General features: G+C 36.7%; 1 protein-coding gene across 2 annotated transcripts in view; it reads right to left on the bottom strand.

Annotated features, from left to right (window-relative positions):
• The window catches only part of DNAJC1 (DnaJ heat shock protein family (Hsp40) member C1), a 111,770-nt gene that overhangs the window by 21,812 nt on the left and 67,591 nt on the right, over nucleotides 1-22,367 (bottom strand). For both annotated transcript variants that reach the window (XM_018909341.3, XM_030230722.2), the window contains exon 8: nucleotides 20,140-20,306. In XM_018909341.3, the coding sequence (XP_018764886.1) occupies nucleotides 20,140-20,306 (167 nt within the window). The remainder of the gene's footprint in view (nucleotides 1-20,139; nucleotides 20,307-22,367) is intronic.

The raw sequence follows: 22,367 nt of genomic DNA, 5'->3' as shown, positions 1-22,367 counted from the left end.
ATTTCTAACAATTTGCATTGGCGTTTGGCATGATCCTGAGCTGATGTTCTCAATGAAGCCAGCACCAATAACTCCTCAAAGATCAAGGTCAGCTTAGAGCTCATTCTCTTGCACATGAAGTTTGGACAGTCATCCACTGTATCAATCTGTGCATCACTTTGTATTTATATACTGGGAAACTTTGCTGCTGCTTTATTGCCCAAGCAGTCCAACTCCTAAGATCACTCTGCAGCTCTTCAGTGTTTGCTCTCATGTTCCCTGTTCCACACAATACTACCATTGACAAACTCTCTCATCTCAAGAATCATCTTTTTACCATATTACCATCTTCATTATATGAATACATAGAACAGCAAAATTCCTAGCAGAAATTCAGCCAAACTGCACTGCTAACCTTGCCCTATTGAAAGAGGTATTTATTTCTACCCTCCATTTCCCATCTTTTAATTAATGTTTTGTTTGGGAAATAGCCTCTCTCTTATTCCATGACTGTTTTCTTTCCTTCTTATTCCATGACTGTTTTCTTTCCTTAGAAACCTATGAGCCTTGTTAAACCCTTCTGGAAAATCAAGCAGAGATTATCAATCAGATCACCTTCTCCCTGCATATTTGTTAATCTTTCTCTGAAGCACAAAGGGTTTAAGACAGGACTTCCCATTAAAGAAGAAACATTCAGGACTCCCTGCAGGTCATATATACCTGATGCTCACAAGTTCTTTTCTTTCTCTCAGTTTTTTGTTAGTTTTCTCTAAAGAGTTGTTGAAAGTACAAGCCTGTAAAGGTCCCTGAATTCCATTGACAACTTAATAAATATGCAGAATGACACATTTGCCATTTCAGTCCCTAGACACCCACGAATATAAACAGTTACTTGAATTATTTAATCCTTAAATTTTCTTTGAACTCTGTGTTGTACATCCTCTGGTCCCAGTAACCTTAATAATTTAATCTTAAACAATATATTACAGAGGTTTAAAAGAACATTAATTTTAGAATTTTTCAAAGCAACTACATGTAAACATGAAGATATAAGTAACTGTCTTCTCTTATAAAGTTGTCAAAATAATAACCTAATCATGACCATTTTTGTTTATACTATTCCTCAAACAGGACTGCCTTTGGCATTAAAAGCATTAAAATATTAAACAATATATATAAGTAGACAACATCTCTTAGAGAAGAGCGAGAACCTAAGAACAGGAGCATGAAGTTTCATCTCCCTCAGTGTCAGAAACAAATGTTTTAGGACAGAGATTCTTTCCTTCCTCGTAGCTGTCCCCAACATGGATTAGCAATTTCCTAAGCATGAAGTTGAATCCATTTTGCGTACAAAGCCAATGATGAAGTTGTCCACTCTTGTCATCCCATATTTGCTCTAAACCAACATCATAAGCTGGCTTTCTATACATTCAGTTTCTCACTTCTTACCACACCCTGCTACCTTTTCATTTCTCTGTCCCATGTATTTCTGCTGTGCTCTACAGCTTCAGATATAATATAGGAGGGAGAAGGAAAGAAACCCCACATTAAAAAATAAAGCCCACCAAAACCCCCAGTACCAGGAAGCCATTTACTTTCTAAACCCACAGATGAAGGGAGTACATAGGAAAAGATAGTACTCCTTGGAGAGATTTTTTAGACCTTGCCTGTTTGAGAAGGAGGGCTTCAAAGACATTTCAATTAGTGGTGCCCTGAATAACTCTGTTACCCCTTGCAATTCACTGCACTATAGATAATTTCCAGCACTGAACAGATCCTTGCAGATTTATATGAAACTCCTCTAGTGACACTTTGCAATAACAAAAATGTATCTGTTTCCTGTTCTTGACAAGCATTACTCTAAAGATTTTCCTTTCCATCTTAACATTACTTTGTAACTATAAGAAGTCTTGCTGACAGAACCTGTCAAAACCTTTATAAAATCCAAGTGCATTGTAAAGCTCTAATAGTAAGGCATAACTTTTCTTTAAATTCACACTGACTTCTTACTATTATTTTTAAATTGGCACTCCTAATAGTACCATTCATTTCATAACTTCAAAAAATTACCCAGTATGGAATTCATGCTAACCAGTCTGTACTTCCCAGAATTCTCAAGTAAGCTCAAAAATTGGTATCCTATTTCTATCTTTCATTTCAAGGCTCATTTAAGTAATTGCTAAAATATTAACAGCATTATTAAATGGATTTGATATTAGAGTTATTTTCAGGTCAATGAATGGTGAAGACCATTGTTCCAAGCAATTTGTTATTTATCATCCTCAGATGAACACTTCAATCTAAAACATTCCCTTCTCACTTGTCTTCAATACATGATGTCAAAAGTCTCTAAAACTTCCTTGGAGTAAACATGGGTGAAAAGGACTTCTGGCCCTAGCATCTTCTAGAAACTGCTTTATATTTTGATCATCCAGTATTTAATCTAAATCCTTGACAGTGTTCCTTTCTCTGTTTCTTGGGAAAACAAAAAGTTGTAATTTTTTGTTCTTAGGCTTACCTTATTCTGGATTTGCACTAGCCTTTTCCTTTTTGAAGCTCCTCACCACACTGACCCCCAAAGCAGCTATCTTTACTTTTTAATCTGAGACAAGAATAACTTAATTCCAGTAAAATGTTTGTATTTGTGATTCCTCCTCTGGCTACCATATTGAATATTCACAATTTTGACAATTTTGTTTTACCTCCAAGCTATACGTTAACCCATCCTAACTGCATGTCAACAGATGATAAGCACTAAACAAGCAAAACAAAAAAAACAATCCCTCCATCCAAAAATACAAAACCAAAATTCAACTAAGCATATTACAAACCAAAATGCAAATATATCCATAAATATATAATGCCAATTCAAAAGATCTCATATGTTTTTGGGAAAACAAAACCAGTTGCCAGCTATTCAGGAACAACAACTAAAGTATTTATTCACAAGTACACTTCACAGCTAATGCAGGTCAAAAAGTAATTACTATTCAGCTCTCATTCCTGAGATTTGCCTCTCTCACACTCTCTCTCTCTATATATATCCACATGTATCTTACTTAACCTCAGCAGGAAGCCTGAATAAGAAACTCTGAAGCAATGAATAAGAAACTCTCCCACCATCACCTTCAGCAGTATTATTTGGTGCTGCCAGGATATTCCTAGATTTGGAATAAGCCATACCTTAAGACTAAAGAATTTGTTTTCAAAAAGACAGACAAAAATCAGGGGAGGAGAAGGAGAATTACATTTTTAAAATTTATGACCGTATTCAGAAAGTTGCAGATACTTGAAAAACTGTATTAATCCATCATCTTACAGAAATGGTGGCAAACAGAGACTTGAAAAAGAAGCACAAGATGTGCTGTACACTCACAAGATGAGTGCTATCATTCTACATTCACTTCAACATCTTTGGCTTTCACTTCTAGCCACTGGCCTTTCTCTGTCTTCCTCCCAGACCAAGAAAACCTTTAATAACAAGTATTTTTTCCCATAAAGGTCCCTCTCCAAGTATCTCCACCGTTTCCAACCCTTCAGTAATTCCTAGATTTTCTTTATATCTATTTTACACCTTTTTTAATGTAAATCTCTAAATGACAAAAAAATAATTCCAAGCTGATTTTCCTTTCCCTTTCCTACTCATTATTTAATCCTACTTCAAGAATTCAGAGCCAAGAGGTGCTTTTAATACTGACTTTAAAAATGCTCCAGTTCTTCATCAATAATCTGTAAAGGAAGGCACAGCTAAGCAGTAATTCTTAGGTTTTGCAGAACAAGAATACCTCAAAAAGAACTTTATAAACACTTTGTATTTCATTGCAAAATCTTTAGAAATTTGACAGGAAAAGTGAGACTTTTTAATCAGCTGGCTGTGGGCAGAATTTTGATAGTCAAGGCAGACTCTCTGAAAGGAGGTGAAGGGCTGCCCTGTGTTGGGCACTGCAGACCCACTGCAGGACACAGCTGAGCCCATGAGCCAAGCTGATGGCACCTCTGGGAACATCTGGTGGCACTAGTGCTCCCCAGCAGAGTGAGGGGAAGCATGAGGAACAGCCCTGCAGGCACCAAGGTCAGAGGAGAGCAGAGACCCCCTGGCAGCCTGTGGAATACACCATGCTGCAGTGTGCGGAGGACTCACACTGGAGCAGGAAAAAGTGAGAGAAGGAAGGAGTGACAGAGAGGAGCTGTTAGAGACTCACCAAATACTCCCTTACCCCAACCCTCTGGGCCACTGGGAGCAGAGAGGGAGGATAAAAATTAGGAAAGGAGTGCAGTTGAGCCTTTGACTTCAAGGGGAGGGGGAGAAAGGTGTTCTAGGTTTTGTCGTGATTTCTCACAATCCGACTCTATTTTACCTGGCAATAAATTAAATTTTTCCCAAGTCAAGTCTATTTTGTCTGTGGCAGCAATGGATCACTTGATCTCCATACCTTTACCTCAACCCATGAGCTTTTTCATCTTATTTTCTCAGCCAGTTGCGTTGAGAATAAAGAGTGAAAAAGTGTCTGGGTAAGGACCTGGCAGCTGGCCTCAGAACACCCACTGAAGAATTATGAAGTACCAAAATAAACAGTTTGCATCTAAGAGAAGTTCTGGGGAAGAAGGTTTTGGTGATATCCCCTTAAAGCTATAGGAAACTACCAGGATCTACAATTGCTGCTGTTGGTTGCAACAGAACAAACACGAGATTTTAAGTAAAACTCTCCTAGCAATAAAACTACCTCCATAAGAAATAAATATTAAAAATTTATTACTTATTGGTATAACCTAACAAATTGGTAGAATTTCCTGTATCAACTAATGATAATTTTAATAAAAAGTTACTCCCTCAATGATTTAGGTGCTTCTGAAAAAAAAAATTATTGACTTTTTTTCCTTTTTTTTTACTACCTTATTAAAAAGGAAAATCTTCCATGGATGTCTACATCCTAAAAATGTTACTGTCATCCCTTTGAAGTGGCAGAACATACTAGCTGACTTCACTTAAATGCTGAAGCCCTTTCATGATCACAAAGGTTCAAAGAAATTACAGATAAAAATTACAACTCTATAAAATACAGATAAAATGAACACATACGAAAAGGATACACAACCAAAAAAGAAGTTGCTAGACCATAAATGTCTTCATTTAAAGTTAGAGAACAATTACTCCCTACACTGTCCTCAAATAGTATCAGAAGCCTGAAAGAACTAATGAACTTTCTATCCCTGGTTTTCTTTAACTAGAGGTGTTTGGAAGAATCACTTCTACTTCAGGTTTACTTGCTCAGGAAGATACAAGACATCACTTATATCTGATGAATAAGATGTTTATCTCAGAATACTTTCTTTCAGTCAATTAAAACTGGCATCACCCTGGAATTGTTTGAGACTAGGATTAAAGTCCATGAGTAAATACACACCACTTAATACAGTACAGAACTACAAAGTAGCTGAGGTTGGAAGGCACTTCTGGAAGTCATCTGGTCCAACACTTGACTCAAGCAGGTCCACTAGAGCCAGCTGTAATGGATCATCACCAGACAGTTTTTTAACATCTGTCTCCAAGGAAGGAGACTCCACAACCTCTCTGGGCTACCTGTGCCAGTGGTTTGCCACTCTCACATTAAGAGAGCATTCCTGATGTTCAGAAAGAAACTCACATTTGCAACCACTCTTGTATCCTGAGCCAGAAAGCCTTTAAAACAGTTGAATTTGGGTGAAGGTGCACATTATGTATAAATTAGGAAATTGTTAAGAAAAATAAAATGTTTTTCAAAGTTATACTTCTTAGAATTCTACACAGTTGTCTTATGTTGTACTTTTTCTCCTTTCTTAAGCAGATCCAGTCATGATGACACTGCTGTTTGAAGACACTAAGTTATGAGGTTGAAACTGGAACTGAAAGAGTGTCCTGGTTCTGGCCAGAACAGGGTTAATTTTTGCAGTAGCCAGAAGGAAGCACAGTTAGGACCCAGAGGTTGTTTTATACCACCTCATATCATCTTCTGGGGAAGGGCTCCCTTATGAGTGGCAGGGGCAGAGGTCAAGTATAGTCAGGGGGTTTCTGTGGGAGTTGAGCAATGACATGTGAATTGTTCACTTTTTCCTGTAAACTGCTGTTCAAGTTTCTTATCTCATTGCTCTTTCCAGTAAATTGTTCCTATCTCAACCCATGATCTTCATTTTTTGTGCCTCCAATTCTCCACTGCAGCCCATCACAAGGAGAGGGGGAGTGATCAAGTAGCAGCACATGGTTTGGAGTGTTTCACTGAGAACCCTAAATTGGGAAATGGGATTCCAAACACACAACACTGTTCTGTGATACCCTCACCAGCAACAGTCTCTTCAAATGATACTAAGAGCCCTTCTTGGTAGTGAAGCTGCTGTGTCCTCACCACAGCATCTAACTGAGGCACAGTTCATGACAATAACTGGACTTGTGTAACAGAAAGAAATACAACTAGATGTCTTGAGGTTCATTTCACTCCTAAGACACAATTTTTCATGAAACAGGATTGAACACCAGAAGAAATAATACTCTAAAATTCTGGTTCTTTGCAAAGACCAGCTTATCTGAAGAACTTCACAAATCTGGTAATATAATTGGGATGGCATTAAATAAAGTGCATGATACTTTCAGTTTATACATAAGCTGGAAACTCATCAACTGCAAGTGTTATAGAACCAGATTTACTGGTAAAAGGGTCACTATAAACTTCCACTGTTATTTAGAGTTCAAAACCACAAAAAATACTATCAAAAGGATGAAACAAGGTCCTTCCAGAGACACAGAATCTCACTTGGGAAAATAAAACATCTTTTTAGGCCGGGTTTTGTTTTGCTTAATCAGAATTTTCAGATTATGTTCACACCCCTACAGCCAGTAACCTGAACAGAACAGAGTAACACATCACAGAAGAGGGACATGAGCACTTGGCTTATTTACCAGATGTTTATTCTGGACATTAGAAAATGCTTCAGTGTGATTTTTCAGCATGCTAAAAGGACCTGGAAGGTTCAGAGAAGGAAAGAAAATCTTAATCCATTCTGGTAAACAGATTAAGATTGTTCCATAGCAAGTTCTCTCTAGACCTTGTTCCATAGCAAGTTCTCTCTAGCATTAGCATAAAATGTGTTAACTAGCTGTTTGCAGTGCATCTACAGTTTTCTTTTTAAAAGAAGGAGCTAAAGCCAAAGAAATAAAGCATCTGTTTTTAGCTGTCTCTCACACCTGAAAAAGGCCACTGCTCTAGACTGTAATTTTTCACACTTCAGGCTCTACCAGGCTTTGGGCTTAGATATAACACAAAGCTTCCTCTAACCTATAGCTGTTCACATGACCAAGTACATGCATGGATGTTTCAAATACCCATCTATATTACCATAAAGCAATCTGAGTATTCCTTCTATTAAATAGATAGTTTTTAAAAACATGAAAAATTATTTGAATTCCAACATATTTTTATGGCTTTTGAAATGAAATTGTTCCATCATATTTACACAACGCCCAGGTAATTCTACCTTTTTCTTTTTGTCATTACAGCAAACCATGAGGGGAAAAGGTTACTTCTTGCCACATTCTCAAAATCAAATCTACTTTTGCATCACGCATGCCAGAGGAAAAATGTCACAATTAAATGGTTCATAAGTATAACACTAAAATTACTATTTAAGTCAACGTAATTGAACAGAAATTAAAATGTAGTTTTTAATTGCATATTACAACTTAAATGGTAGCACTTAGCAGAAAGTGTTAACTCATTTATTTTTTAATTGTTAGCTGCTTCAAGGCAATTGTTTTAATGCAGAAAAAAGTGAGAAGCTCTTCAGTAAATTTGATTGTAGGACACTCAGGCATGTAGATCAAATAGAATATAGGTTGAATAGGTAATTAGGTTTGCCCTGTGATACATTAATGTGGAGACAAATTCCGAAAGAAAGGGAATGAATGTTTTTAATTTCATTCTCTCTCAAACACCACTCTATTTGGATTCTTAAATGCAGTTTGAAAAGTATTTCCATTCGACAAAAAACATGAAATTGAAAAACTTCTATAGTACATAGGTCAATGAATTCTTCAGGAGAAATTTGTACATTTCATAAACTTCAATAACTGCACAGGGTAGTAAGTCTCAACAGATTGCATGTGGCAACCTATTTCATAATTACTTGACACATTTAAAATCCTTAGCCAAAAATTCACTGGAGAAGACAAGCTAAATTCACTGGAGAAGACAAGCCCAAGGGCATGCACATACATTAAAGCATATGATTAGCCTTTACTAATAAGGAGTGGTTTTCCTTGCAAGGTTATTATCTGACTCACTAAAGTGTCAAATATTTTACAGCATCAGGCTGTATACTCTTCTTTTATCAACTTCAGTACAACATGGCATGTTATGGATATTCTGAAAACATTAACATATGGTATTTAAATACCACTCAATACACTAAACTGTCCTGTGATGGTGTCATAATGAACAAGATACTATTACACAGCTAATCCTGCTGACTGCTCTGCAGTGCTGTCCTCTTCTCTCTCTTCTACCCTTTGTCCAGCTTTTCTGTCAGGCTTTGTGGCACAATTTATCATAAGATAAAGATCTTACTGCAATAACATTTGGATTTGTTTGGTTTTCTGTTTTCTTTTACATTGGTCTGGTGCTGGCAACATATTCCTCCTACCTTCATTCATCTTAAATAGCTTATCCAAAATCAGGGCGTTTTGTGTCCCTTGACTTCCTCCAAATATAGTTTTAACTGTCTCCCTCTGAAGTTTTTCACCACCACAGATAATGTCTAAATAATGTTCTTCCTTTCACATAAAATGCAACTAAATTCTTTTACTAACAGTGCTATCTTGCTCTAATGCCCTAAACCAGCCTGAATATTCTGATCTCTTAATTTTTAACTTAAATGCAGGAAGTACTTTGCATCCCCAAAATGTGTAGGCATACTGTGGAATCCAGTACTATATAAGTATGACTCGGGTCTATCGGTATGCTAAAATCCAAAGGAAAAATTCAGCACCTTTCTACAAAGGGACGAGATATCCAAAGATCTGTGATGACAACCTCAAGCAGAGCACTGCCAAAAACCTCCCAAAATTCAAAGCTGTTAATTGTCATGAAATACATGTTGTTGAGAATAAGGGAAACACTAGTAAAACTAGTTAAAACATATAAACAGTGAACCTGTCTGTCAAATTCCCAAATATAACCACAAGTTTGGGCTAATTAAAAATCAAAGGTAGCCTTTTTTCATACACATAGATTTTCCTTCCCATAATTTGTGGCCACTTGAAAATGTACCATTAATGTCAGTCTCATTCTTCCTGCACTCACTTTTTCATTACCAGGCAAGTTTTCCAACCAAGGACAGTAAAAGAAAGGTCCAAGGCAGTGATCTATTGCAGGTACTGGTATATATCCAGTCATTGAGACCAGATTCATTAAAAAAAACCCTGAAACACTCATATACAAGAAGTTACAAACCTAGATCCTCTACTGATATATTTTCTTTCTATACCTATTCCAAACCAGATTTCCAACATGAATTACAAATATCACTGAGTAAATAGTAAAAATGGAAGTATTATGTTTTCCATGTTCATGTTTGTATGTTTCTTAAAAGAAAAACAAATCCAAGCACACAGTTTATGCTTAAAAAGAAGACCACTAGGAGAACTTTGGATGGTCAGAATGCTGATGTTCCCTAAAGAGGTTTGTGTAAAAAAATCTGATGCTATACAACAAATTAGGTAAATGCACATTGTAAATGTATACTTACTTTGTGAAAGTCTGGGGACTGCAAATAAACACAAACTTTCCATCTTTGATACTCAATTGCAAGTGATGCAAGACCATCCACTCCTTCGCAATTTGCATCTCAAGTCACTGTATTAAAAAAAATATCTGGGTTTTGGAAATTACAGAAAATGCCATACTATAAACTAATCTCACTACAGTGTATCATTTCTCATACAGTGCCAACTTTAAGAGTGCTCTCCTCTTCTGCAGGTTTGGGTAAGTAATATATTATCCAGTAGTATTTTATAAGAATGGTTATGAATACAACTCCTATTCCTTTAAATAGAATGCAATTGCACGCTCAAATGTGCTGAACTGAGATTTTGAAGACTAAAGGTGATCTTTTCAAGACTGCATTCCTGCCTGACAAAACCCATACAGAAAATGGCTAATTAACTGGATTGAGATTCTCTGAAAATTCTGAAGTGACAAAAAGCTTATGTCAGAAGCATTAAATTGCTCCTTAGCAAGGCAGGATTACATATTTATCTTTACAATGACAACACAAGCCAAACATCTCTCCCACTGTTCAGTTTATTTTTAGTAATTGGAGTTTAGCTTAGATTATAGTTTCTGGGTAGTTTCTATAAATAAATTTGATCAAACTTCACTATAGTCATGGCCCCAGGAAGAAAAGAAAGGAAAGCAGCAGCACTATACACTGTGAAAGAAGGTAAGATGCTGAGTCTAACCAGATTTTAATTTGTTTGTCTGGAAAATATGATATAGAAACATCACTATGGATTTACACTTATAATTAAAACTGGATTTATTTGAAGCTAACTTCCTTCTCCAGCTTAAAGATAGCTAAAATGAGGAAAAGTAAATATTTTGCAACAATTTGCACTTTTCAAATTCATGTTATAAAGCCAAAACGAGCAGCAGTGAATTGAACTACAGAAGTCAGTGCAATTAACTGCAAATTCTTTCTGATCTCTAAGTTGTGGATCCTGTGAAAATCCCATTTCAGGGATATTTAACATCCTTGCCTCTCATTTGTTGCCAAAATTGTGAGGATACAGAGACTGTTGAATTGTTCTCTCCCTTCTCTTGGATGGGCAGGCAAATGGGGCAAGGTCAGAGTGATTAACCAGCTTTCACATCTTCTTCCAGCTCCTACCCCTGATATGTGCAGTTGCTCCCTTCTGCTTCTTTTCTCTTTCTTTTGTAGTTGAGGTAGGAGTGACTTTGTTTTGGGAAGTGAGTGAGGGAACTCTGCCTAGGAAACTGGGATATCCAGCACCCCCTGACTCCAACTCGGCTAAATCAGAGCAATCCCATCAAATATTTTTCTATATCTCTCCCAGGCTGAGGGGAAAAAAAACCCCACTGCAACAAAAACTAATAATTACAAAACCATTGCACAATTTCTTGCAAATGTATGTGACCTTCAGGACAGGAGAGACACCGACAATGACTTAAGTCAGATCTTCAAGGATTGACTGGGCAAGATAAAATTCCAGTTTCTCCTCACAGGAATGAGGTTTCTCTTCTGTCAATTACCATGTTTTTCTGTGACAGACAACTACTATGTCAATCTCAGAAGTGCAAAAGGACTCAAGACCCGAGGTAGATTAACAAGTCTAACCAGAGCTAAAAAAGTTAATGTAAAAAGCTATACAGCCCTAGCCTGGATGCAGGCAGGAGCCTGAACAGAGATTATAGTACTGCCCAGTGCAGAATCAGAGTTGCATTTTAAAAACACTGTGTGTTTTTCCCCACAGGTTAATACTTTGCACAATTAACTGGAGCTCTTTGGTAGTTTTAACTGACAGACTCAAAAAACTGAGGACTACATATGGAAAGTACATGTGTGAAACTAGTCAGATTGAATGATGGCAGCAAGTCACATCAATCACTTCTGGAACAGAGATTCAGTTGGAAAACTACTGAAAGTTAAAATTTGACACCACAACATCTATAGCATGGTGTTGAAATCAGTGTATTACTCTTCTTGTCTGTACAAGACAAGAACCCATGCTACTATATTTAATTAGAAGGAAAGTTTAAAAACTGAATCAAAATCAGGAAATATCAGGCAAATGTCAACTGTATGGCCTTAATTCAACACATATGCATGGCTGATTTATGTTTTAACTAGTGCATAAGTGTTTATATAACACATTGTTACTATCTTTAGGAAATGTCCTTAGGGAAATATATATTTTGGCTCTTTGCTTCCTTTGCAATCTAGACTAAATCTTGGTTGTGCTGGGAAACATACCATTTCCAAAGCCCCTTCTTTTTCTGGATGTCACATAAAATAATTTATCTATATCTTTTAGATAAATTTTAATATTATCTTTAAATGTTCATAGCAAGACTTTCTTGCTTGCAGTTCTAGCTAGCCTGAGCATGGTATATTTGAAAGCAGGATATTATTGAATTATGTATAGTCTAACAACACACCATTACTTTCTATAAATACAAAAATAAATAAAGAAATAAAGGTTCCTATGCTTTGTTAACCTAACCTAACTAAAGGTCAAAGAGAGAAAGGCAAAAAAAGAAAATACATAAATTACAAATACTTACATAGAGCTATTCAGTTTGTGTTTGTTCAGTCTTTACATATTCATGACCTATTTCAGGCAAAACTCTGTAACTTTTGGTTTAATGCTTACTACTTGTGGCATTTGTCTCAGTGATAAAAAACATTTTCTCTGAATCCAATGCTAGGAGAAATTAATTACTTCATTATGTGTTTACAAATACAATTTGTTCTTTGATGTATATTTGCCATAACACTGACATCACCAACTTGAGATGATAGTTAAAGAATATATCATCATCCTATCATTTTATTCTTCCTTAAGAAAACCTGAGGACTGAAAAGCCTTGCATGTTTAATACTGCAGATTAAATTAGATTCCTGACCCTAATGATTTGATATTCACAGCTCAAAAGCAGACAGGCCTCATTCTAGATTTAAATATATGGGTCATCCTCTCCAAGGAAAACTCAATAATTAAAAATTATATTTTTTAGAATCATACTTATTCTCTCCTTAAAGCTATTCAAGTCCAAGTTAAGTATTTAGAGGCTTAAATACTCAAGATAGAAGCCTGAAAAGAAGGTTATTGTCTGCATTTAAGGAAAGATGACTCAAAGAGTACATAAAAGTAAATAAATTTATTGTTTCTAAACAAAAGTAAAACTACACCAACTGTATATAAATATGCTAAATGCACTAATTTCCCAGAAATAGACTGCTCTGCTTCAACAGTCACATAAAGAAACAAACAAATTACCCAGAAAACCAAAACAAAAACATGGCTGTCAGTTATAATGCATGAAAAACTGAAAAAACCTTTCTGGTTTTCTTCTGTTCATTAGGCTGAGTTGGTGGCCAGCAAAGAGGAAAAGAAAGAGGAATAGAATCACTAATACGTAATTACATAAACATTTTAGAATAACCAAGGGGTCAAGCTATTTTATTGGTATATCCTGTTCTCTACATCACCAACGTAAAGTCTAACAAAAGGATGCCTTCTCCACACTCTCCCTGGGTGCCAGGGAAGGTCATGGAGCAGATCCTCTGGAGTGCCACCATATGTGCAGGACAGCCAGGGGATCAGGCCCAGCCAGCACAGGTTTGTGAAAGGCAGGTCCTGCTTGCCTGACCTGATCTCCTTTTCTGTGATAAGATGATCCACTTAGTGGATGGGTGAAAGGCTGGGAATGGGCCTACCTGGACTTCAGGAAAGCCTTTGCCACCATTTCCCACAGCACCTCCTGCAGGACCTGGCTGCTCACAGCTTGCCCGGGGGCTCTGTTGGATGCGTAGGAAACTGTTGGCACTGCCGGGCCCGGAGGCTGCTGCTGAATGGAACTGCACCCAGCAGTGCTACCCAGGGCTCAGTGCTGGTACCAGCCCTGTTTAATATCTCTATCAATGATCCACACCAGGGGATCCAGGGCACCCTCAGGCAGCCTGCAGAAACACCCAGCTGGCTGGGAGTGCTGAGCTGCTGGAGAGCAGGAAGGCTCTGCAGGGGGATCTGGACAGGCTGCATTGATGGGCAGAGCCCAGAGCTCTGAGCTCCAACAAGGCCGAGTGCCTGGGCCTGCTCCTGCCCTTGGCTCACAACAACCCCTGCAGCTGCAGGCTGGGACAGAGTGGCTGGAAAGATGCCTGGAGGGAAAGGTGCTGGGGGTGCTGCTCAACAGCAGCTGAACATGAGCCAGAGAGTGCCCAGCTGGCCAAGAAGGCCAATGGCATCCTGGCCTGGATCAGCACCTGTATGGCCAGCAGGACCAGGGCAGAGATCATCCCCCTGATCATCCTCACTCAGCACTGGTGAGGCCACACCTTGAATTCTGGGTCCAGTTCTGGGCCCCTCACTACAAGAAAGACATTGAGGTGCTGGAGAGAGTCCAGAGAAGGGCAGTGGAGCTGGGGAAGGGTCTGCAGCACAAGGTCTGATGAGGTGCAGCTGAGGGAGCTGGGGATATTTAGCCTGGAGGAAAGGAGGCTCAGGGTAGATGAGATAACAAGCAAAAGACAAGAGAAAATGGCATCAAATTGCACCAGAGGAGTTTTAGATTGGATACTAGGAAAACTTTCTTCACTTGAGTGGTCAAGTATTGAAACAGGCTACCTAGGAAAGCAGTGTTATCACTGGTCTTGAAAGTTTTCTAAAGACTCACAGATGTGGCACTTAAATGTGGCTTAGTGGTGAACATGGTGGTGCTGAGATGGACTTGATGATCTTGAGAGGTCTTTTCAAACCTAATTGATTCTATCATTCTAACTTATCAATATTTCATCACTAGATTTCTGTTGCACAGAAGAAAAATACATTGTTCTATACCTGTCCACCAACCTCAGACAGGAGCCAAAGAAAATAGGTAGATTTAAACAATTATTTTTAAAAGCATCTGTATAATTTTTCATTAATAGTAATAACGCTAATGTAAATATGCCAACTGCAGGAGTATTCTGTGTAACATAAACTGTAGAGATTTTTTAACATGCAAACACCAATATTCTGCTCAGGCTGAGTCTGCAATATTTGCAGTGACACTAAGCATAAAAAACCCCCGAAAAGTCTGAACTCTTAACACTTTCAGTAACACTCTAATGCAGATTTTATTTTTTTTTAAATGAAGCACTTGTTCAGTAATACTACATTTCTAAGAGTTTGGTAATAGAATACTGAGATTTTCACCTCAGGGTTACTAAATTCAATATGGCCCAGATCAATAGCAACTCAAAGTCATCACCATTTGATGAGAATTTGGAGCTCAGGTTAAAATGTATTATGAACTTAGACTACTCCAGTGAATAGCTTCATAACTGACACTAACATGTATGGTTGCTGGCAGTCTCAATACAGAGCCTTAAATTCACTGGGAACACACAGAGATTTACTTTCTGGACCTACAGCAATCCTTCTGAGGCAGGATTAAGGTTCAGTAGCTCACACTATGAGGAATCTCAGGCTGTTAGCTGCTTATTTGTACCTGTCCCAAGAATAAAAGAACATTAGAACCCAGACACACTTTTCAAGTAGCATATTTGCTTCACTGCTTAGAAAGAGAAAATAAATTATTTCAAAACTAGATGACCTCAGGCTGCACACCAGAACATAATAACCCTTCCTCTCAAAGACCAATTTATTAAAACATCTGGTTTACACAGCACCTTAATCCTGCTAAGATACAAACTGCTTGCTTAAGAAATTAACATTTTTTAAAAGCCTGGAAACTGTATTCAGGTAATCTGTCATATGACATCTGATCAGAACAAGAACCACATTATTTGCTACTAATGAAAAAGCATACTCAAATTTCAAAGCAGCACAGATGTGGGAAGATCCAAGGCAGAAGAGAGCAGGTGGCAGGCTAGCTGTCAATTACAAAATGTACAAGGTTATAAAATGACTAAGACTTAATTGTCAAATCTATACATTTTAAGCTAACAAAACAGTAATATAGTATTTGCATAGAATTTTGCCTTTTAATATTATAAAGCAGAGAGATCTCTTCTGTACTTTTAAAGTTATATCACTGTTCCACAGCCAGCTTTCAAATAAAACCTTCATGATTAAAAAGCTCACTCAGTTATCAATAGCCTATATCTGAAGCACAGTACATTGATGGCCCATGCTGCAAAAAACAAAAGCACAAAATGTATTTTAACCAGAAAGGAGCTCAGCACCAGAATGATCAGAGTCTACAGTTCAATAATTAAGGAAAAAAGGTAACTACCATGTTTCCAACATCTACAATAACCTGTGTAAAAAACAATGCTTATGTATAAAAGTATACTTATATATTATACAAAAGTATATTTAATAAAAGTATACACTTACATATACTTTTATTTCCCGGTATTTTTAATAATCTTAAAGGTTAACAGTATATCAAATGCAAGTGATGCATGCTCTATGCACAAAAAGTTTTTAGTACTCCTGCTTTAGTAAAATCAAGCCAGGTGCTCCTGCAATATCAACACCCAAATGCCAAGAAGTGTCGCAGATAACATGAAAAACAAAAATAATGAGAAACATCATTTTCTATGCATACATCTGGTCCAGCTGGAAGGGATCAGGCACTGTCTTTCTCCACCTTTATCTCCTCTTTACAGAGCAAGCAAATATCAAAAGGTCAAAAGTATTCACCAATCATTGAGACAGAACTTGGAACTCTATTTTCATAGATGAATGAGTGAAATAATGATATGAAATGGAGATTCCAGTGGAGACTAGGAGAAATCTGTAAACCAAAAGGAATTATAATCCTGGTCCCACCGAAGACAATGATAAATCTCCCAAGGATTTCTTAAGGGCCAAGATTTTCATGCAACAACAATTCTCTTCACATAAGCAATGAACTCTCATGAAAACAACATGTGCTACAAATCACATAAAATCAAATCAGAACAAAGTATGAGGGAAATCCCACTGAGAGAAATGATTCATCAATAGCATGATTCCAAAAATAGTGAAGACATATATTCTTGCATGAATATTTGCAGAAATGACTGAACAAGATCAGATGTAAAGAAATAAGTCCTTTAAGAAGTTCCTTTTCTTTCTTCCAGCTCCACATAATAGGTCGCTCAACAGGGAAGTAAAGGGTTTAATAGTTACTAACTAGTGGCTTAACAACATATTCAGGCTACAAAATAGTGCATCTCAAAGGAAGTCCATTCTCTCTAAATGTCTTTTAATTGCAAATAAGCATATACAGAACAAGTTTTCCAGTCACCTTTTATTGAGATACAGGAAAAAATCAGAAACTTGGGCTAAGTGGACTAAGATCTTAACAACCTGTCAGATCTTGCAGATCTTCTCCTTCTCAGAAACAGAGCACCAATATTCAGTCATAAAATAAAAAGAATCTTAGAAATAAACTTCACTTGTTTTGCTTGAAGAGTTTTGTTGATCAGCATAAGAAGAAGCTTTTAGCAATTTCTCCCAGGTTCTTAGTCATAAGCAGTTTGTATGGATAGTATAGCCAGCACTATGTGAATATGCAATTTAGTCCTAGGCAAGTATATGATTTCCTAAATAGTAAAAAAAAATTTTAAAAAAATCCTCTCTAGAGTCCCATTACTTTATTTTCATGCTCTCAAATACAACTGAGTCAGCTCACACTATTTCCAACAGACTGAGTTCAAGAACAGGATAGATGGAAAGGTTTCATAAATTATATAGGTAACAAGCTCTTGGTATGTGACTCCACCTACATGTGTTCCCAAATTTGAATTTAGGCATCCTGGCTGCAAAGAAAATTGAGTATTTCTTTCTGTCTGAATTTATGAAAGGTAGTAAGTAATATTAAATTATTATAATTTTACCTAAAACAAAACTGAAATGGACTGAAAAAGCATTGTATCCCATTATTCCCACACAGCCCCCCTTTTCTGTGATCTAAAATTCCAAGTACTTAACCTTCCCTCATAAATATGATTTTCTAAATTTATTTTTACTGTTGACCTAGTCTTTCCATTAAGTATTCCTTTTTTTTTTTCCTTTGGAAAAGTATAATTAAAACATACAAAAAAGTTACTAAAGGTGGATGGATCACAGCTACACAGAAATATAGAAAAATTACCTCTCTGTTCTGCAATACTGATATTGTCTATCTCCCAATAGCTTGCTTTCTTTTATTATTTCATTTAATTTTTGGTTCTAACTAAAGAGTAACAACATGGCAAGACTAGCTCCTTTTGGACATAAGCTCAGTGCATTCTGAAATTTGGGCAGAAGAATAACTTTACAATGCTATAAGCATGTCTTCATCCAGCTATCTAATTGTATGAAAAAAAAAAAAAGGGAAAACATTCCTCTTTCTCCTTCCCTTGGTAGATCATTTTACAACGCCTATTTTAAAGCTGTTTTCTTCCCTATAGCCTATTCTTTATCTACTTCAATGCTTAAATCCTATGGAAGCAGTAATAAAATAGAATAAATCACAAGGAAAAAAGAACTCAAAGTATTAAAAAAGAATAAATCAACCTAAGAACTGAATATAATCTAATCTTTCTATCAAATTAGGGACTTTGCACAGTACAGCATTTCCAAAACAGTAGTTCGTGGATTACAGGCACCTCTAAAGTACAAATATCAACAGTGCAGAGCAGTTGATGAACAATATTAAATTACTGTAATTATCTACACTTGGGATGCCAATAGCAGGGAAAGCAACTCCACTTCTTACTCCTGGAAGGATGACAAAGTAATGTACTACTTTATCAAGCTACTTTGATGTTGTCTGGTACACAGTCCATATCCCTGAGCTATCTCAGAAGACAAGGGAAAAAAGAAGCTAAGAGGCTTCCTTAGGAGTGAAGAATGACAATCCCAAGAAAAGGTCTGATAGCAAAATGATTTATGACAGAGTAACTTTTTCCTAAAGCAAGCAGAACTGAGAGGTGGATGTTACACGCCACTTGGTTTCACGTCCGTGCTAGAGGCATAAAAGGGATGCTGACCCAGTTCACATCCATGATGTGATGAAAAATATGTATTTCTAAAATGGAAAATGTGTCAAATGACAATTAGGAACAATTCACTTGTGGTACAATTATTTTCCCAGTGAGCTTATTACAAATCATATGACACAGCCCTTCTCCTATTAGATACAAATGGCTCCTATAGGCTTCTGGAGCCAGTGACATACATTCTCCATTTCTTTTTGCAGTTTATAAATCTGTTTTCTTCCACAACTGTATTAAATGTTGATGTTGCATTGTGATAAAATATTAGCTGTCAAGCAAAGGAAGCAGAACTCATCACAGTTTGTTCAGGTCAAACACTTTACCCAGACAGCACACCTACAAACTGCCTGGTTGTCCCTAGAAGGTTAACCCCTTTTCTAACAGAATGATTTTAAAAAGACACTAATTTATCAAAGCAATGAGATGCAATACTGAACATCCAGATGAAAGTGTAGAAAACTAAGTTAGTTTTGTTGAAGACATCTGGAAGGACCTACAACCAGTAGATCCTTCCAGATGTGTCTGAAGACACAACTGCTATGTATTTTGTGAGGAGGAATAAATTTATAGATGGAATAGGCCCAGTCTTATTCAATTTCTGCATTTTCATGGAAATTCTAAGGCAAACTCAATTTCTGTCCCAGGGGAAGATGAGTTTGGGGATCTAGATGATCAAGCATGCAACCAACCCAACTTCACTTCAAACACACCCTTCTCACCTCCAAGGAAGGCAGATTTTCAAAACAGCAGACTAATTTACAATGTTTATTCTCAGTTCCAATGTGAAGATAATATATTTTCAAGCTAGTATGATTCAATAAAATTTACCAGAACACAATTATACTAACTGCCACTAAGAACCCTTATCTCTGAGTAGAAAGAACCTTAACAATAGGCCTAAACTGAATTGTTAGTACTGTTCCATGCATCAGATAAAATGCACAAAATATGTAATCAGTTCTACAATCACAAGACAATACAGCTGCATATTACAAAGAGAAGGTTTCCTCTTCTTCCTTTGCTTTTCTTTTAACAGAGAAAAATCTGTTCTTGCAAGGAAAATGTTATTAACTGCAATTAAGAGAAAGAACCAAGCCTCACACAACTTGACAGCATTATGTTCTCCTAATTTCCAGTGAACAAGAATAGTATTTGTATTAGAAATCATAGAGAGCTTTCATATGGCTTAATCAACAACATTTTATTATAACAACATTTCCAGTATCGTTACACAAATTACACTGAACATTAATATATTTTTTTCTGTTATATCTCTGTCAGACAATTAATACATCTCTACACTTAAATGGTATATGAATATTGTGGTGGTATACACACAATATTCTGTTTTCCTGAGAGGCAAGCAAATGAATCAACATTTAAAATATGTAACAACATGAAAGATTTTGAACCTACCTTCTTTTTCTGGGTTCTGTTCCTGCCTCCCAACCAATCATCCATCTGCTCCTCAATCTCTTCGATTGAAGCTCCATGATCATAAGATGGTATATACACATTTGATTCCAGGGCTGTGTATACAGGGAATTCCAATTTTGGTTTCTTGACTTTAGGCTTCTTCTCTTCTATACAAAAGTAAAAAAGAAGAAAAAGTAATGCTACTAGTACTGCAGGCATGCATAATTCAGAAGCAGGTTTAGCTCCTCATCTCTTAATCCTATCTTAAAAATTCCACTGAGGAAGTGCCTTCAATTTCATTGTTAAAAAGAGAATCAGAGTTTTGCACGATAATTTTATTTTTATTAGAAGTAAATAGCAATGCACCCATTTAGCCCCTCTTCCATCTGAACTATGCTGGAAAGGGCCAGATGAGTTGGCTCCTGTTACAGCTACACCACTTGGCAAAGAAGGTTAGTACAGGCAAAAGCACGGGAGTTGTTAAAAGAGTCTGAAGTCAAGCCAGCTTCAGAGAAATTGGCAGAGTTAGAAAGGTGAATTTTAGACAATTCTGTACTGCTTTATGGTCAGCTATGCTAAGTAGAAGCTTCTGAGTCAACAGATGTCTTCTCTATTCTCAGATTTCACAAACCACAAATAGCTCTGTTCTAGCACTTACACATTTAAGAAGATCTAAATGCTGGACCTCATTTCTAACACTGATTGCTGTTTTCTGGTCTCTCTGCCCTTCAAATGGTATTAAATGGGAAAGAAAGGAAGGAAGGATCACAACAACCTAAACCCAGCACCTAAAAATGCCTCCACTATATAAGATGATCTCAAAAGTAAGATTTAAAATGGACAATTGACAGAACTTAAGGAAAAACAAGATGAGGAGCAGAAAGATGCTTGAACAATCTGAAAGCATTCAGAAACATCCAGAAACCTCATGTGTGCCCAGTGGGACTCTTCTGGTTTTTCCTCTTGTTTTCAAAATATGCTGTATTCACAATGACTAAATGTTCCTAAACTGAAAGAGCTGATCTAACACTCCACTGCAACCAAGAAGGAAGTTCTACACTTGATTCCATCTTTTCATTCTCCACTGCATAACTTTGTGCTCCTCTCCCTCCTATTGTGTTTCTACAATCACCCAATCACTCAGCAAACTACTTCAATTCACTAAGCAAGTAGAAAACTGCTCTTAATACTCAAACAAATTGAAAAAAATCCAAGTAATTTAAAGGTAGTGGGCAAGGAAAAGAAGAACCACACCAATCTGATCAGCTGATCTGCCTTTGGAACCACACCCTAATTCTTCAGAGGAGAAAAATCTGTTTTTCATGGAAACCTTGAAAAAATTCCTAAAGAGGACAGAGGACTGTTCCTTGAAGACTCTGAAGCAGAATTTCTTTTCCTAATAGTATATGTGCAGAAACAGCACAATGAAAAGACTCCACAGATTTGACAAACCCTAGGAACTGAGTATTTAAGAAAACAATGAAAGGATAGACAACTGTTCCAAGTCCAAAATGAACAGAAAAATCATACAGATTTTGAAAGTTGACAGGATGACGAATGAGCCTTTAAACTTTTCACTGTTCAGAGTTTCCCTGTACGTTGTTCAGAGACCTTTTTTAATAAAGAATCTTTAACTTTACCTGTCAAATTTCAATAAATTAAATATTAGTTAAAATTTGGATTTGGATTTTTTTTAGCATCCTTCTGTAGGGATGTGTAGAAAATATAATGAAATGACAGATACTCCTCAAAATTAAGTGAAAATCCAAAAGTGTAATAGCAGCATTTGTCTCACTATGCAGATATTAGTAAAGACAATACAGGTACAATTTTTTGTTTATTTCAAAAGGTAAATTTTATCATCAAATCACATATATTAAATATTATCTCATTTTACTCCAAAACTGCCACATACAACAGCTTCTAGAATCAGTTAAGATTTGTATGGATAAGTAACAATAGCTTAACCAGCTCTTCATTGCAAACACTGATACCAGCAAAAATATTCTAGGAAGTTAACTTCAATGACAATTTTCACCACCTCATTTCAATCCCTCAAAATAATCAAGCACACTCTGTGTGTTCACTTGGAATACTTAACAGTGGAGACACCCCATGACAGTTGGCTTTTCCTGAATCTTTCACCCCATCAGCTACTGCTTATTCATTTTCCCCATCAAAATATGCAAATAGTTAAAGCTGGAATGCTTCTAATCAACATTTAAAAA

This window comes from Serinus canaria, chromosome 2 (assembly GCF_022539315.1).
Source record: "Serinus canaria isolate serCan28SL12 chromosome 2, serCan2020, whole genome shotgun sequence".
NCBI classification, from domain to species: domain Eukaryota; kingdom Metazoa; phylum Chordata; class Aves; order Passeriformes; family Fringillidae; genus Serinus; species Serinus canaria.
Note: the sequence above shows the minus strand (reverse complement) of the source record. Positions and strands in the feature narration are given on the sequence as shown.